This window comes from Lampetra planeri, chromosome 12, assembly GCF_965212315.1.
Source record: "Lampetra planeri chromosome 12, kcLamPlan1.2.h2, whole genome shotgun sequence".
Classification (NCBI taxonomy): domain Eukaryota; kingdom Metazoa; phylum Chordata; class Hyperoartia; order Petromyzontiformes; family Petromyzontidae; genus Lampetra; species Lampetra planeri.
Window position 1 is genome coordinate 13,614,938 of NC_136118.1, and position 18,604 is coordinate 13,633,541.

The 18,604-nt window shown below is 49.4% G+C and overlaps 2 protein-coding genes across 8 annotated transcripts in view; one reads left to right on the top strand and one right to left on the bottom strand.

The window, feature by feature from the left end:
- LOC144721724 (uncharacterized) overlaps window positions 1-3,341 on the top strand; it is a 26,576-nt gene extending 23,235 nt beyond the window's left edge. For all 6 annotated transcript variants that reach the window (XM_078599596.1, XM_078599594.1, XM_078599600.1 and 3 more), the window contains 2 exons: window positions 626-725; window positions 1,466-3,341. In XM_078599596.1, coding sequence (XP_078455722.1) covers window positions 626-725; window positions 1,466-1,510 — 145 coding nt within the window. In that variant the 3' untranslated portion in view covers window positions 1,511-3,341. The remainder of the gene's footprint in view (window positions 1-625; window positions 726-1,465) is intronic.
- On the bottom strand, window positions 2,182-17,677 carry THNSL2 (threonine synthase like 2). Of its 2 annotated transcripts, XM_078599606.1 has the most exons (9): window positions 17,319-17,671; window positions 12,807-13,029; window positions 11,587-11,781; window positions 10,308-10,460; window positions 9,120-9,362; window positions 8,343-8,491; window positions 7,260-7,385; window positions 5,807-5,952; window positions 2,182-4,420 (listed from the first exon to the last, which is right to left on the bottom strand). In XM_078599606.1, the coding sequence occupies exons 2-9, from the start codon at window positions 13,027-13,029 to the stop codon at window positions 4,207-4,209; spliced, it is 1,449 nt and encodes a 482-aa protein (XP_078455732.1). In that variant the 5' UTR covers window positions 17,319-17,671; the 3' UTR covers window positions 2,182-4,206. The 2 variants fall into 2 exon arrangements, with proteins under 2 accessions (XP_078455732.1, XP_078455730.1); XM_078599604.1 differs by lacking the exons at window positions 2,182-4,420; window positions 5,807-5,952 and having other exon boundaries at window positions 7,033-7,385; window positions 17,525-17,677.
- Window positions 17,678-18,604: the final 927 nt, after the last annotated feature.

Consider the following 18,604-nt stretch of genomic DNA (forward strand, 5'->3'; position numbering starts at 1 on the left):
CCCCTTGTGGCAGCTTTAAAACACGTGACTCATAGCCCTGCCCCTATGTCGACAACGCTAAGTGATGGATGAGTGTGCGTACGGACGTGTGAGTGATGTGTGTATGTTATACGTGGGATCTTGTTTGTGTGCATGTATGTAAGCAAGCCTGAGTGTCAGATTGTGTGCATGTGTGTACTTGTTTGCACGTATGGGGAGCGGTAGTGCAGCATTTAGCTCACTGCACTACGAACCTGGCGACCCGAGTTCAATTCCCGCTCACGGCCAACACCAGTGACATTTATCTGAACCAGTCGTGGGCCTCCCCTAGGTCGACTCAGCCTAATATGAGTACCTCGTGCAATGTGTAAACATCATCACTCGGGAGACGAAGGCGACAGGCCGGGTGTGGCATTCGCCACCCAACCCCTCGCATGCTGTGCCGGCCTTCAGAGGTGCTCTCTAACAGCACTTGCATGTATATACGTTTAACTTCTTACGCACCGTACGTAGCCAACCGTGCTAATCGGAGGTGCGGGGAACACTCGCCCGAATAGTCTGTTAAGCCCGTACGGGGGATCTTTGTCTTTGCATTTACACATGTGCATGTACGTGTGCGTGCATACGCATGCGTACGCGCACACAGGCTGTACGAGAAACTACCCGAGATCAGGAGGCGACGAGAGGTGGAGAAGAAGCTTGCCGAGTACCAGTCGAACCGCCTCAAGGCCGACAACTTCCAAAGGGTGAGACGCTTCCCAACCAACCCCCTCTGCACATGGGGGGCATCTTTGCATTCAAGGGATCGGAGTGCATATACAGTGTGTACGGACACACTCCGTGTGAGTGTTTTGATTTGTATTGAATGATACGCAACTGTGAGGTCTGTGCCCCCATGCTCGCACAAGCGTTTTGCATTGTTCATCGCCATTGGGGGTTCTGCGCCAGTGGTGGAGGTTCCACATTCCTGTGGCGAGGACCAGAATATTCCCGAGATAACCACTTTTGACTTCCCACGAAGGGGGGGTACTCGTTGCATTTCTCCTCGATGGATGATGGACCGAGCCGACTGCACAACCGACTTGTGAACGTGCGACCCAATCGCAAATTGAGGTCCCCAACCTCAGCACCATCTGGCCCGGTAGTGTTTGTCCCAGGGAGAGACATGCCCCTGTCACGGGAATGTCGAATGTGTAGTACTGCCAAAGGGGTAGGCAGCAACAGAGATGAGCTCTACCCAAAATTCTTGTTTGAATAGGGAGACAAGTCTTTTTGCAGTCGAAGATTTCATTTTGCTTTACATTCTAATCAAAGCCAAACTTGTTTTTTCTTACTTGATTTTGAGCTTACCATGTCTGCAAGATCTTATTCCCTGGCTGGCTGTTCCACCCCTATCCATCCTTTTCCTTCCACCTCCATGAACGTGCACTCGACATGTCCAAGCAGTGCTTTTGAGAGCTCGTGTCCCTGCGTTTGTGTGTTGCAGAGAGTAACCAACAAATTGCTGGGTCGAAGCACAGCGTGGGAGTGACTCCAGCGCCTGTGGAGGAGCACGGTTCAAGGCAAACAACGTATGGAGGCTTGCAAGCTTCGGGGGAGATTGGGGAAGCTCTAAAAGCAAAGCCGTAATCTCAAAGGAAGACACTGCATTTCACTTCTGACAGCAGTTGCATAGCCATGTCGAAATTAAAAGTGCCTGACTGTACCGAACGATTGTGGACGCCACTCATCCACATTTATGATGCCGAGTCAGCGGTGGAAATTCTACATTCCTATGGCCGAAGCCTGTCTCTTCACATCTCAACTACTATTGCCTTCAAATAAAGTGATACTCATTTCACCAACCATGAAGCCATGGCTGTCTTGAGTCAAGGAGGGTACAATATACATACGCACTGCAATTTCACAGTTCCTGAGACCTGCGAAATGGCATGCTTCTTGTTTTGTAAAATGATCAATAAGACCAAAAGACCTGCCATTGGTATAATAATATGATAAATGATACGCCTAACAACATACACCTATGCTTCTCATGAGGGCAGTTGTTGACATATTGTAGGTCGTGTTTGTTTTCATTTCTATAGGACTGAGACTATCAACATTTTTTTACACTTTTTACTCTGCTGTGTCCTTACATATTGTGGTGTGTAGCTGTGTGCAGTGCAAGAATACAATCCTAATTGTAACCACAATTAAACATAGTAATGAGATCATTTTTATAAACTCAAACCTGATGATTGTGATAGTAACATACAAATAGAGCAGACCATGGAATTGCAGTAATCGAAGTCTCTCTTCACACAATATAATGTCTCTCAAAGTTGAATGCTTAAAACATTTCCAAACCTTTATGCAACAAATTATGCACTTTTACTCGGCTAAAGGAAATATTATTTATACCACAAACATGGTTGCCTTTTGTGCACATGATTTCGATGGTGTTTTTGTTATTTTAATTTCAAGTTAAATCAATTGTCTCCATGCTCAGACAAGCATGGGGCAGTAGTCCTCTCCATGTTCAACTTTGAACCCATGGTGATATTCCACATTCTTACGTCAACCTCCCCACAGCCCATCATCTACAGAGGAATAATGGATTGTGTTAAAACACAAGCGCGTGATCATTACTGCAGTTGGAATAAAAGGATGCAATGACCGTGAACTCGACTGGAGCGGTCGGTAAACAGTTTAAGCCCTCCTTGCCAACGTGCATCGCCTGCAGTCCACATCCATCAACTTTAAACACTGAGCCGGACCCTAATGTGAGGAGTGGCTGCTGATGACCACCGTTATTCTTAGTCCGTGTCTGTTGAGATGCCTATAGTGTGGTACGCGTTCTATCAACCATGTAGGGATGATAAGCCAAACTTGATTCCTGGTCTGGATTTGAACTTGCAACCTTTCGACTGTGAATCGCTCACCATAATCACAGCACCACAGCATCAATGTTAACATGTTTGCTTAAGGTAAACAAGCTGTTTTATCACGGGCTCGTGTTGGTCTCCTCGCTCCTCCAAGTCTCTTGGGCTTAGGCTTAAGGTATGCCCATCCATGCTCTATTTAAATAAATACTATTGTTGTACCCTAACTTATATCAAAGTTGAATCCGCAATACAAATTAAACCATGGTCACTCACTGCTCATGTAACCTAAGCACAATCACCTCGTGTAAAAGGGTGTGTTGTTCACCATTGGTAGACGGACCTGTCTTTTCTCACAAAATCTGCATCGTCTTAATTCTACAATGTTTATGTGTGTCGTGGCAGCCAATCTCTTTGTGTCAAATTTATATACGTGTATTTTTTTACAACTAAGTTTATGATGTGGCCAATGTGTTGTTGTTAATAAATGTGTTTCGTGTACATTTCATATGGTTGCTCTTTTATATCACCAGCATCACCCCACGTGCACAATTGCATTCGAGCAACGTGGCAAATGAGTTCACTCTGGATCACAGAGAATGTTGACATTTATAAAACACGATTCTTTTGTATTCTCAATGGATCTCTATTACCCAGATGCAAGCGAACAACTCCGTTATTGCCGTTTAGGAAGCTGGGCTGAATTGAAAACTAAAATGTATATGTGCAATTATCAGCAACCAGGCTGTGACCATCAACTCACCACTTGATATCCCGTGATTTGGATTCAGGATTTCAGCAGTGCGGGGCCAAGTGCTTTGTGGTACAGACGTTAGCACCCGAACCCATCTGGTTACCAACCGTGACAGGTTTGATGTACATAGCCGTGCATGATTTTGTGCTATAGGCAAATTTGAGGTCAAGTGTTGTCAATCCATGCACCTTTCATGGTGCAGTTGAGGCATTAGATGCCTTTAAAGCCCTTTTAAGTGGGAGGCACTACAGTAATTTGTAAACCGTTAAAAGCAGTTTCAACTATACATGCTCATATGTGTGGCTTTTTCCAGGAATAATTTTCACAAGTTTCCACAGCAAGATTGATTCTTCACTTCAATCAACAAACTACTGAATGTTGTACAAATCAGGTGAATATGACCGCAGAACAAGAAATTATTTCAACATTCACACACGGCGACATTTCGCACCGCAATTGCCTGTTCAGTCGCCAACAATCGTCCGAGAATTTAACGGGCGGATCTAACCGCCGTGTACGTGTGCATGCCGAAACTTCTTTGGCGCCGTACGTAGCCACCCATGCTAATCGGAGCTTGCGCGCGGGGCGGTGGTGCGAACGTCGACGTTGCGCTTAGGGGGCGGGCGCTGCGCGCCGGCGCGAGATGCGTGCCACTGCGTCGCGGAGCAGCGCGTCCCAGTCGTCGCCGCGGCGCATGGGGACGCTGCGCTGGGGCAGGTCGCGCAGCGCTGCGACCTCGGGGTGCTCCGGCTGGCGAAGGCCGACGCGCTCAACCACCTCCTGGAACTTGGCGGGCGAGGCCGTCGCAAGGCAGACCCTGTGCACGCTGCGGCCCACGTACACAGACAAATATTTCCCCCGTCCATAATAAAGGGGGCTTTCTTTTGGGTTCGATCGCGTAAATATAAATGTTGTGTCGTTAACCCCGCCACCACCCGACACGGCCAACTAGTAAGGTTTGTCACGTAAACAATGCGTGGCCAATTCGTTACTGGTACAGCACTAACCGGTGTGTTGGAGAGCAAATCGACAACATTATACAATCTGAGTCCGACGTTTCGCCAGTAATTACAACTAGCTTACTCAGGCGGCAGCCAGATCTGTGGAGAAATCCTCCTGTTTCGTTCCTTAAATAGAGGGGTAGGTGTGATGACGACACTTGTGAGCCCTGCACGTGCGAATTTAGAGGAGATTAACCTCGGGGAGGCGTAGAACCGGTTCAGATATTCCGTCAGCGATGTGGGTCATATGCAGAAATTATCTTGGGTCGTCAGGTTCGTAGCAACCGCCACACTATTGTGTGTGTACACTAATGAGTGTGTGTGTACACACACAAATACTAATGTGTGCTAATTGGCCCGTTTTTAGTCTCACATCACCATTATCATGAACCATTAGGTTAGATTCCGTGTCTCAAATGTGGATCGGCTCAGCCCATCATTACTCTTGAGGTCGATAAACTCGATAACACTTAGTGAAATGTCAGCAGTTGTTGGTTTTTAGGACAGACTGGCTCTTGCCATGGGAATGTGGCATTGCCACCAGTGGCTGAGGTTCACCAATGGACTCGGACAGAGATACTGACTTATGATCACCACTATCATGTTGCCATTACACAAACTAAATAACACGTTACGCTCGACTGCGGTGGATTGTGCCAAATACCAAACAGGCAAGGCAAATTTCGAATTAAAGCTTTCGTGACTGCAGGGATTCATCTTCTTGGTTCTTTCGGTAAAGTCACGTAGAAGGGAAATAATAAAATAATAAAAAGAAAACATACTAAAATAATTCAGTTTTCTTTTTATTATTTTATTATTTCCCTTCTACGTGACTTTACCGAAAGAACCAAGAAGAGGCAAAGGTAAATGTTACCAAAATAATAGGTCTTGGAGGTTAGAATCACAGTGGGTGGTGGTGGCTCAACGACAGTGTGGCTCTAATACGAGCACAGTGCGATTCTCACGACTCGAATCATTCCCATGCGATTCTAATCCCGCACCTCCTCCGACTGGCGCGGTTGCCTACGTACGGTGCGAGAGAAGTTCAAACCTGCACACACAACAGGACGGCAGCCACGGCGCTGCCAAAAATGTCACGCAACAAAAAAACGTGAAGCGTAAATACGAAGTCGACTTGTTTTTTGAGAAAGAGCCGTTCGCATTGGAAAGGGCCCCCGGGGGGGGGGGACGACGACGACGCTCGCTCTCACCCGGGGGGCGTCGGCCGGCTGTAGTGGAAGGCGACCGCCACGGCGGAATGGGGGCACAGCAGGTAGGCGTTCTCCTGCCAGCACCGCCGCATGGCGCCCGAGATGTCGGCGTCGCTCAAGGCACTCGAGGAGAGCGCCTCCCGCACCTGCCCGTGGGCCCCGTGCCACGCGCACGGGGAGGGCCGTGTTAGCCAAGACAAGTCGGATCGGAGGTGGAGGGTAGGGTCAGGGGTTCGTCAGTCAGTTGTCGTGACCAAATGTTATTCATGGCAAAGGGGTTTTTTTGGGCGGTTAGATAGCGTAAATAGAAATGTGTCGTGAACCCACCACCACCCGACACAGCCAATTAGGAAGGTTTGTCACGTAAACAAAACGTGCCATTTAGTTACGACTTCAGCACATCGGTGTGTTGGAGAGTAAACCCACAACATTTACAAGTTGAGAACGACGTTTCGCTGGTGATTACAACAACAACGAGCTTCATAGGGCGACTTTCCAGAATTAGCATGCGTTGGATTAGTGGTAGGTGTTGGATTCGTGCAGATGTTGGATTAGTGCAGATGTTGGATTAGTGCTCGGTGTTGGTTGGCTCGGTTGGTTTAGGTCAGGGTTAGGAAGAGGTTTTGAATTTTCGTGCAGCTGAGGCGTGTGTGTGTGTGTGTGTACACCTTGCTCTGTAGAGGTGTGTGTGTGTGCACACACCTTTCTCAGTAGAGATGTGTGTGTGTGCACACACCTTGCTCTGTAGAGGTGTGTGTGTGTACACCTTGATTTGTAGAGGTGTGTGTGTGTGCACCTTGCTCTGTAGAGGTGTGTGTGTGTGTGCACCTTGCTCTGTAGAGGTGTGTGTGTGTGCACACACCTTGCTCTGTAGAGGTGTGTGTGTGTGTGCACCTTGCTCTGTAGAGGTGTGTGTGTGTACACACCTTGCTCTAGAGGTGTGTGTGTGTGTACACCTTGCTTTGTAGAGGCGTGTGTGTGTGTGCACACACCTTGCTCTGTAGAGGTGTGTGTGTGTACACCTTGTTCTGTAGAGGTGTGTGTGTGTACACCTTGCTCTGTAGAGGTGTGTGTGTACACCTTGCTTTGTAGAGGTGTGTGTGTGTACCTTGCTCTGTAGAGGTGTGTGTGTGTGTGTGCACCTTGCTCTGTAGAGGTGTGTGTGTGTACACACCTTGCTCTGCAGGGTCGCGGGGAGGCTGGCACGGCCAGATTCATAGAAGCGGCTCATGATGTCTCGGACCAGGGTGTGTGTGTGTACACCTTACTCTGTAGAGGCGTGTGTGTGTGTGCACACACCTTGCTCTGTAGAGGTGTGTGTGTGCACACCTTGCTCTGTAGAGGTGTGTGTGTGTACACCTTGCTCTGTAGAGGTGTGTGTGTGTACCTTGCTCTGTAGAGGTTTGTGTGTGTGTGTGCACCTTGCTCTGTAGAGGTGTGTGTGTGTACACACCTTGCTCTGCAGGGTCGCGGGGAGGCTGGCACGGCCAGATTCATAGAAGCGGCTCATGATGTCTCGGACCAGGGCAGTGTCGGCGTCAGAGCACAGGTGGAACACGCGCTCCATGTTGTAGGGCACCTGCAGTGTGCACGTGGGTCACACACACACGAGGGTCTAACACACACACACGAGGGTCTAACACACACACGAGGGTCTAACACACACACGCGGTCATGGCACCTCCTTTGCCAGGACCAAAATATCAGAATATGTTTTCCCTTTTATCTGGCAGCAAAACGGGTGTTAAAATGTTAAAACACCGAACTGAAACCTTTTACAAGGACTCATGTCTGCAATAACCACAATACTTGTGGTCAGAATGCAAACAAAAAACACACTGATAATATTTGCATTGTCTTTGAAACTGATTAGTCCACACCAGAGACAGCTTTCTTTCGAGCCTAGTCTCAAACGATGTTAGACCAGAGGACGCCAAAAGGTGTTAGACCAGAGGACGTCTGTGCTCCCAGGTGTATGCTGCCCACCTTCACCAACCTGCATTGATCAGCGTGAAGTCAAATAATTCTCCCCGAACCACACGGCGTGGGGAGGCCCTCATTCGGCAGCGGTTTGACAACGAGGGTTTGTGTTTGTGCACCGACAACTATGCTGTGACTAGCTGGGTGTGGTTGTGCACGGTGGCTAGGAGATGTTAACTACCTCGCCTGGTATATAGGATGGACGTGGGTTCGATCCCGACCCTGACGCCTGCTGCTGTATATTTGGAGTTTGCGTGTCTCTCTCCCCGTGGTCGCGTGGATTTTTCTCCGGGTCCTCCCGTTTTTCCCCCCACATTCAGAATCATTATCCGTTTAGAGTGTTTCACTGCTATAAATTTCCACGCGATAAGCCACTTCGTCGAGCTATCATTTGTGATGGCCAGGCCGCTTTTGAAAGAAGAGCCACATAGCTCAGTGGGCCTTACCTGGTTAAAAAACAAAAATAGTTGTTTAGTTTAGTTTCAGTTGAAGCTACGCTGCCGCTAGCCGGCTGTGGTTTGTGCACAGACAGGCGACGGCACGCGAGGGACGCGACCTGGATGTCGATGGCGGAGGCCAGCGAGGGCTTCACGGCGCCGTCCACGCTGAAGTCCCCGCTCTGCAGGGCGCGGTGGACGACGTCGTTCTGGTTGACGGCGCACAGCAGCCGGATCGGCAGCCCCATCCGCCTGGCGACGCATCCGGCTGCGACGCCGGGCGACAGGGTTCTGCTGGAGTCTCAGCCCAATGCTCCGCCACTTTTTTTGCGCAAATCCCGCAACCCTCCCTCCGTGCCCTTGTTCACGAGCGACTAGCGACACGGCTCGTTGCCAGGACAGGAAATGTTGTGCCAAACAGCAATGCTCTCGTGGAAAATCAATCGTTAATTAATTAGCAGTGGTGGAAGGTGGTCGCCGCGGCCGTTATTGCGCTGCGGTGTGAACTCGGCGACCCGAGTTCGATTTCCTGGCCACGGCTCTGACATTCGTGGCGAGTGATATCAGAGCCAGCCCTTGCCCTCCCACCGCTTCAGCACCCTGCACGAAGAGTGCTCACGAAACCCCCATAACCAACCGGCATGGCATGGAGAGGCATTCACCCTATTGTTTGGCCAGAATTTATTTACTTTGTTAAAACAGTTGGATGGTTAGCGATGGTGCATGCGGTGCCACCTACCCACCCACCCATCCTTGTTGTGTTCGTACTGTTTGTTGTTGTAACGTTCTTACCCGCCCCGACTGGACATCCGTGAAAAAGAGCTTCATAGCTCATCGGATTCCTCCAGCGTAAATAAATATTATGATTCTTCCCCCGCGTGCCCCCCTCGACTCACCAGCGGCGTTGCCCGCCGCCCCCGTGGGCACCACGACCTCCACGGTGGGCATCTCCTCCTCCTCCTCGGCGCCGCCGCCGCCGTCCGTGCAGCGGAGGTACGCGTAGAAGTGGTGAGCGACCTGCACCAGCACGCGGCCCCAGTTGATGGAGTTGATGCTGATGACGCCGTGGCGCGACGAGAACTCGGAGTCGGCGAACAGCCTGCGGATGGGTTCGTCCAGATCGTCCGACGAGCCTTCCACTGGGGGGGGGGGGGGGAAGAGTGGGGGGGGGACACACGTGGGTGGTCATCACGGCGGTCACAGCGACGGCAACCGTGGCCGTGGGTCGCTTACATTCGTTATTTCCGCGATTCAAGTTCAGCTTCTTTGTTCGATTAAAATGTTCTGCTTCTGTGCAATCCTTCCGCAACGTCTTGCTCGCATCACTGCTGCCGACGGAAGGGTCCCCGCGAGAGGGAGGCTCCAGGGAGCCCCGCGAGAGGCGGATGACGCTCAAGGTCGGTTTGCCGACTTACACGGACGGCCTCGCACGGTCGGGCACGGGGATGCCGGGAAGAGCTCCGTCACTGGCCCCTTCGCTCACTCAGCAGAGGGGTCGCGACGGGTCTCCTAGGGTCCGCTTGAAGACCTCGGGTGCTCGAGTTTTTGTGTTTGTGGCTCCTGCCCCGCGTGTCTATCGACCTCTTCAGATAAGAGAGAGAGAGAGGACTTCACACATCCTTTAGATTTTGTCAAAGGAATGCATTTAGCGTACGATGAATACGGAATAAAGTCGAAAGAAGGTATAAGTGATGAATTCTAATCAACGACAGGCAGATCTAATCGGGAAAAGAGCGTGGAAAACAAAACGTTGGTGGTAGTGGTGGTGCGGCGGTGGTGAGGATGGCTGAGTTGTGTTTGTATGTGTTTGGTTGATGTTTACCTTTCTTGTACTACTATCATGTTTTTTTATATCATTTGTAGTTTATTAGTTCTTACCCGCCCCTACTGGACATCTGTGAAAAAGAGCTTCATAGCTCATCGGATTCCTTCTCCAGTCCAAATAATTATTCCGATTCTGATGACGCTCCCCGTGGTTGCTATCGTCGACATTGGCGGTCCTCGTGCGTTCGCCGCGGACGCGCGTTTCGCGTCGCCGGGGAACGTCAGGGGGACGTCGGCGACGGTGGGGGGGGGGGGCTCACCTGTGAACACGTGCACGTTCTCCTCCATTGCCGTGGTCATGTGCAGCTCCTGCACGCGGCTGCAGCGTCCGCCGGGCAGTAGCACCACCACGTCGGCGCGCTCCGCCCCTCGCAAGCTCGCGATCGCCGAGCCGCCCGTGTCTCCCGACGTCCCTGCCGTGAGCCGGGGGAAGCGTGCGCACCCACACACCGGTGCCGGATGATCGTATTAGCAAAAGTTGCTACATATGTAGTAGCTACGGGCCCCGCACTTTCAAGGGCCCCGCGCTAAATGCTTTCAAGCTATCAATTCCAGTTCAGTGATTCTGCACTTGTTCTATTTTTAATTATAGTACTATACTGCCTTCAACTTTTATGAACGAATGGGTGTTTAATGTTAGCAATTTATCATATTATCTGGCCGTATAGCAATTTAAAACGTACAATTACTTTACTTTGCAAGTAAAAAATTTGTGTTTTAATATTTATGTTTTTTATTTATTTAGGGCCCCTTTATAACATCATGCTACAGGCCCCGCACTAGCTTAATCCGGCACTGCCACACACCGGTGACCTCCACCGTCACGAGTCGCGGCAGCTCTTGTTACCACCAGCTCTTCACTGCTTACTATAAGATACCGATCATCGGAATAGGTTTTTCGACTGCCGCTCGGTGAGCGCTCACTCTCGTAGAGAGAGAGCGAGCGACTCACAGCGTGGCTAGGAACCACGCACGCAGGAGGGAAGGCATCAAGCCGGGCAGTGAACCGATGCCAACATTTGCCGAAGCTCTGCGATCCTCTACATGTTAAGGTGTTATCGGCCAATAATTGAGTTGTTGACACGTTGGAGGAAACCTGAGCATGTGGAGAAACCCCACGCATGCAAGGGGGAATCACTCTATTGTATCCATAAACGAGGTTTTTTGGGATAGATCGCGTAAATATATAAATGTGTCGTTAAACCCGCCTACGTGTTCATAGGAAGAGTCCGCATTTGTGATGTACCGCCTTCTCCTGGCGAGCCAGGGTGTGACACCTCAACGCCCACGCGAAGGGAGTTTATTTTTCTGTACGATCCACCAAACCCTCGCCGACACAGTGTGCTGGATTACTGGCGTACATGGCCCTCTCGACACTTTAGATATTTTAATATAATTACCGTTAGATTAAAGCACAAGGTACAGAGGCATTTCTGACCAACACACTTTGATGCCGAATCGTTAAATTAAAACAAACACACAAAAGTTAAAATCAACGCGGCATCTTGTAGTGACCCGACTGAACCCACGGGCACTCACCCACTACAATGGTGACATGCCTGTCTTCCTTCTGCAGGAAGTAGAGGATGAACTGTGCCAGGCAGCACATGGCCAGGTCCTTGAAGGCCATGGTGGGGCCGTGGAAGAGCTCGAGGACGTTGAGGCCATCCCTGAGCCTCTTGAAGGTCACCACCTCACTGTGGGCAAACCGGCTGAGGGCCCGGTCGACCAGAGCTGCGTGGCACCACAGGAGAAGCGACGGCGGCAGTGCGGTGACTACGGTGTCGCGTCCATTGCGAAGCGACGACGTTACCCGTAATAAAGGGGGTTTTTGTGGGTTAGATCGCGTCAGTATAAATGTTGTGTCGTTAAACCCGCCACCACCCGACACAGCCAACCGGTAAGGTTTGTCACGTAAACAAAACTATTTGAGCACTGACATTGTAAATGTTGTGGATTTACTGTCCAACACACCGGTGGGCTGCAGTAGTAACTAATTGGCACATTGTATTGACGTGACTAACCTTACTAATTGGCTGTGACGGGTTAACGACACATTTATACTTACGCGATCTAACCCAAAATACCTTTATTATGAATATTGGTCGCGAAAGCCTATGTGTTAATGACGTTGTCATTTGGTACCGTTTCTCTCTTCACTCTGCCTTCGTAAAAAAACGCTTATGGCCCCATGGTAGTTGCGAGTGCATCTTGCTTATCACGTCGAACTACCCTTTAGCATTTGTTTAACAGGCCGCACTCTTGCTGATGAGATTTAGAAAAATCGAAACCTGTCTGGCGTTATACTTGCTTTAACAAATGCTGCAGGAAAACATTGATCAGAGGCCCATTTGTCTAACTTAATACATTTAATTTTAGGAACCGTGCAGATGCTTTCCTTACATGTAAAAAAAGTAGTCATGTTTTATGTGGCTGGGTAGCATTGTGGTGGGGGTACTAATAATTGGATGGTCGTGAGTTAAATTCCCGATGGGGTGGTAGAATCATTCTACCATCCCTTTTGAGTTAATGACATTCTTATCAATGTGTGGGAAGTCAGCAGCGGTTGTCACACGGAGAGAGACTAGCCCCGGTCATAGGAATATGGAATGTCCAGCTATGGCTCAGTGTTGCCAACAGAAACGAATCGTGACAATTCATCAAAGAGTGGAATGGGCCGAATTGTTCCATCCCGTGTGCTGAACGCCCCTTAGAGAAGATACAAAGCAGAGTGTGGGGGGGGGGAGGTGAGTGGGTACCTCCCAGCTCCTGCACAGGGATCTCGTCTGGGGAGATGTAGAGGGAGCAGATGTTCTGCACGAGCTGCGGGTAGGAGAGGGCCCGCCACTGCCGCAGCGTGTCGGCAGACACCCGCGGGATCTCCTCCGGCACGAAGAGGCCCCCGTCCACCGCGTAGCCCGAGAACAGCGCCTCTCGGAAGGAGCTGCCAGCTGCTGCCCCCCGCGTGCTCACGTACTTCATCTGTCGCAGTCGTTCGTGCGTCCATCCGTTCACTCGCTCACGGCTTCATTCGCTGGTCGCAAGTGCCACCGCGCACGTCGAGACGCGTTCGCGTACCGGTGGTGGTTTTCAGTGACACGGGGCAGTCACTCTGACTGACCATCAGGTGGTGATCAATTTACTCACAATGTTGGGGATAAGCCACGGCAGGGCCCTCTGTCTCGCTGAATATTTGAATATGGCGCGACCAGCAGCCATAGACATGTGAGGAAGTATACTGGATGTGGTGTGCTGGATGTGGTGATGTGGTGTGTTGGATTGGGGAAATATTTTCCGTGTCGCTGACCTGGACAGACCCCGGCCGAAATTAATCCGCGGATAGACATGTGACCAAATCACACAAAATGCATTTGATCTCATCAGATCTCAGAAGCTAAGCTTCTGAAGCTAAGCTTCTGAGCCTGGACAGTTCCTGGATGTGAGATCACCGTGCACAGAGACAAGTGTTGCTGTAGGCTGCTGCGGGGCTGTGTGGTAGACAGCAGAGGGCGGTGCAGCAAAATCCTACGTTGCATCGCACTACGCTCCCTGCTTTCACCAGCCTGCAGTGACCGGCTGAAGTTTGGTGAAACAACTCCCACGACCCAACACGACTTGGGAAGATCCTCATCCAGCAGCGGATGGACAGGGCACGTGCGTGTTGGGAGAGAGCGGTAACCCTGATCTGGATGTTAACTCACGAATTGAGATCACGAGCCCAATGGTGTGCCTGCTGAGCTACAGTATCTCACGATTCCATAATTTTAAATACGTGTCTCGCTGTCTTGTGTTCAAATACATCTTGGACCAGTGATAGCTCCTCATTCCCAATGTGGGGACAGTCCCTCCAGAGAGGAGAAATTGTTGATATCCTACAAATCGGTACTTTATCAACGTTTGAGAGATGATTGGCGGTGTTGAACCCTAACCGAGGTTGAGCTAGCAGGCTTTTCAACTCGATTATTTACAGGTTTTCTTGAAATGCACAGGACAGTAAAATGTTCCGTGTTGGTATGAACTTGTAGAGGCCCTAGAGTTTGTATCGGTCTTCTCACTCTTATAATGCTTGTCAGTTAGAAGCTGGGTATGGCATGCTGATGAGTCTAAATGAAGGCGAAATGCCTCTGTGGCTCCCATGCTGCAGAATGCCTCTGCGCATGTATGGAAAGCGATGTTGGCCAAAAGTCCGAGAAAGTAGGAATGAGCAAATATGAATAATCACACCAAAAAATTATGATACATTTGTTAGCTCAGTGCAAGCGATTTCACTGGGAAGCTTACGGTTCAAGTGGGAATTATTACGAATTTCTGCTGAAAGTAAGAGTTGCACGTACGCCATTATTAAATCCAACTGTGTGCTGGGTCCATAAAACGTTGCAATAAACTGTGTCGAAGCAGCGAAGAAAGGGCTTGGTGCTTGGTCCAGACTGCCTCGCTTGCCTTAGACCCCCGCATATAATACGAGTCATGACGCGCATGACTTACAAACATTGTCCTTTAACCATGCCTTTCACTCTCCGAATGAATGGAACGTGGTTACTTGGCATACCCACCCTGCGACCTCCCGGCCTCTGGGCAGTGACAGCTCTTAAGATGTGTGGGCCACGTGGTTGGCGGGAGAGAAGTGCCGAACGGGGGTTGCGCATTGGCTACGATGGTGCGTGACGGCAAGCGGTAGTCCTGGCGGACTCCCTGCCCACGCGAGCACAGGGCAGTGTTTGTCTGTGTTCACGGCCCTGGCCCAGCAGTCGAGTTAAAAAAAAAATCCAGGACGACTTCTTCACAATTCTGGATAATCGCCGGATGAAGCTGGTTGTCATCACCAGCGAAACGTCAGCGGGTCACGGGGTCAGCTGGCCACTCGGCCGGCCGTATGGTCGGTGACGTCGGCGCTGTCATTGCTGCTCTATGAGTCCTTAAGTCAGCTGGTAGGTCAGCGGGTCACTGACTCGGTCACTAGGTTAAGCTGGTAGATTAGCAGGTCACTGGATAGGTCAAAGTCGTTTTCCCTTGCAAGGTTTATATGTGACTCTGAGGTACAACTCGTTTGTGTGGAATCTTTGTCCATCGTTTGTTAAATTTCAAAGGTGGATGCCTGAACAAACAGTCATGGGGGGATGTGCTACCTCACAGGCCCTGTCAGAGACGTTCCAGGCATGTGAATAAAATAACACATTTGAATTCTCACAGCTGAAATAAGCGTTATTCGTAAAAATTAAATGTTTTTTTTGTGTGCAATCTGCCCAAGCCGACTCACGCTACAGGGAATGCATTATTTAACCCTTATATTTGTGCAATATTTTCGATTTCTTATGTGCCATGGTTACTTTGCTCTGACTTCTGTTTACTTCATTTCTGTACCCGATTTGCTTTCATTTTGTCATTTTGGTGAACCCCCTTAGGTCAATCTTGCGAATGAGACTCGTCCTTGGTCTCCTGAGTTCTCAGCTGGTTCAACAAAGTAAGCTTGACTTGGCGTGATAACCCGGTTTAACACGTAGTAGTAGTAGGCTTTCGCGAATAATATCCATAATACAGGTTTTGTCTTGGGTTAGATCACCTAAATATAACTGTGTCGTTAAACCCGCCACCACCTGACACAGCAAATTATTAAGGTTTGTCATGTAAACAGAACGGCCAATTCGCTACTAGTACAGCACACCGGTGTGTCGGAGAGTAAATCCACAACATTTACAATCTGAGTATGACGTTTCGCCAGTAATTACAACTAGCTTCATCAGGCGACAGCCAGATTTGTGGATAAATCCTCCTGTTCCTCCAGTTCCCGCTAAGATACTGGGTTCGAACCCAGAGCTCGGGAAATTATTGGTGCCAACTCACCGTCTGGCTTCCTTCCAGCTTGTCTGCGGCTGCTTGGCGATTGTGAGATGCAATTTGCATGAACGACGCTGTATACAGCTAGACATTATAATAATTGGTATTATCATATACGTACAAGCTTTATAATACCCATTTATTTGACAAGTGTGCCATCAGAGCCACATTATGATGCAAGTGACTGCCTTTTGTTCAGCAAAGCCTGAAATCATGATGATGAGTATAGCCCTGGAGGATTATACCACAAAACTGCCGTGCATGTGGCTGTTGTTGCAGAAAACACTTTCAGTGATGTTGGCCTCCGTAACTTCCATTGCTTCGCATTACAGCCGTGGCGGTGCTTTATGAAACTGGTGATGCCTCTTCAATAGGAATTCCCTTTACAAAACTACAATGAACTTGTTGTTAGGTTTTTTCGTTACGTAAAAAAATAAAATTAATTAAAGTAAAATTACTTTTATTAATTTGAATTTTTTACCTACGTGACTTAGTAATTTTACTTGTATTCATTTTAATTTTTTACCTACGTGATTTTACCGAAAAAACCTAAGAATATGAATCCTTGCAGTCACGAAAGCTTCAAATCTAGAATTACAATGCAGTTATTTATTCCCTGGGAATACGTAATCGTTCATATTATTCATCTTCTTGGTTCTTTCGGTAAAGTCACGTAGAAGGGAAGTAATACAAAATAATAAAAATAAAACATAATAAAATAATTATCACGTGACTTTACCGAAAGAACCAAGAAGATGAATCCCTGCAGTCACGAAAGCTTTAAATCGAAAGTTCATATTATTCCTATACAATATGTACAAAATAAATTACTTTGCTTATCGTGTTTACTATTAGTGCGGCAGGGATGAGTGGCGCAGTGGTTAGCAGCGTGAACGATGAACCCAGAAACGCGAGTTCAATTCCCATCCACAATTTAACATCGGTGGCGAGTGGTATCTGACGCGGTCCTGGCCACCCTCACCTCGGCCACCTCCTCTTCCACCTCTCCACCAACCCGCACGATGAAGTGTATGGTCGAACAAGTCTCACGAGGGACACTGTGAGGACATGACCTTCTTCCTCCAGCAGGCGACTGGCAGAGGGCCCCCACGTGATTGAACTATGATGGTTTAACGCTTGTAAAAAGTGAAATTGCGCAAACATTCCAGAAACATGTTGGCATCAATTTTTTTAAATGCCTGTGGGCAAAGCTGCCGAGTGCGCGTGTGAATGTCGCCTTTGTGCGACGCCCGAGGTGGCATCACACGCGTGGTTTCCTCTTTTGGAAAGTGGCACCTTTGCGCAAAAAAAAAACATCTGGTGCAAAAATCACACGGCTTCCTCCTGCACCACCACCACCACCAGGTCACGATTTCACCTCGAATGCACCGCCAGTGCTGGCTTAAATGCCAGAGTCATATATACAGTACACACACCTTATTCCGTGAACCACGAATGCCGTTGCAGAACCTTCGCCTGACTGGCTATAGGAACGTGGAGCCTCTAAGTTGCCGTGTCCCTGGATCCTGCTGGTCTCGGGGCAGTTGTCAGCGAGGGTAGTCAGAGACCTCCCCACCCCCTCCAGCCCACGAACCTGCACTGAGCCCTTGCGGAATACACCGCCTGCGTGCCCCCTCCGTACCGTCGGGATTCGTTCGGGATTTTCGACGTCTCCGGTGCAGAGAAGGGACCTTTGCTCCGGCTGAGAGGCGTCGGCGACCTCTGAACAGCCGCCTACGTCGCTTGTTATTATTATTCTACCACACTGTACTCTTCCCCCTCCCTCTCTCTCTCATCCTCCCTCTCTCTGCTCCTCACCCGGCAGGCAGCCAGTCGAGTGGCCTGGCCACGCACCCCACCCACCGCTGTTGTGACCCAGCCTCTCCCTGCCAAAGATTTAGCGCGCACCCAGAGCCCCCTTCTCTCTCCCACGCTGCCAACTTACACACCCCCCCCGTTCAAAACATTATCCCACACAAGCCACACCACACCGCCGTCTGCCTCCCCCCCCCTCTACTCACAGCCACCCAGCAATCAGTCGGCATCCACAAGGGGGTCGTGGCGGCGGCGAAAGCCCTCCCCAATTGATGATCATGTCCACTCTCAATTTGAACCTCAGCGCGAGATGAACATGGCATGGCTTAATCCCACGGGGTCAGTACGCCGTGGCTAGCAAGTGGCCCTGCTGGTAGTTACGGATGCATTGGGAGGACTTCAGTGGGAGCCGCTGTACGTGTAAGGCAGGTCGTTCATCACTCATTTTCAGAGGGGAAGGCCACTTTCGCCGATAAGACATCAGTGTTGAGGGCCGTCAACACATTTGAAATCATTTGGGTTTGACAGCACTCTCTGTGTACTGCCAGGCGCCCGCAGTGAAGAACAACGCTGTTGTGAAGTCTTCATCACTGGAGTTGAAAACCAGAATTACCGGGCTAAATTCGTGGGTCAGGATTAGAAAAATGTCACGGGGTTAGATTAGCACACAGCTGTGAGTGGGTGAACATGTGGGTACTACCACCTGGAATGAATATGTGATTGTTATAATTGTACTCTCCATTTCGCTTCGTTCTACTACAAAGTTTCAAGTATTTTTTTAATAGTTAAAATTACTTTTAATATTTTACAATTTTCAGAGAATTTCAATATAACATTCTGAACATCTGCAGTTTTAGTTAGACGTTGAATATTTTCAATTGAATGTTATGCTATATTTCAGCTTTCC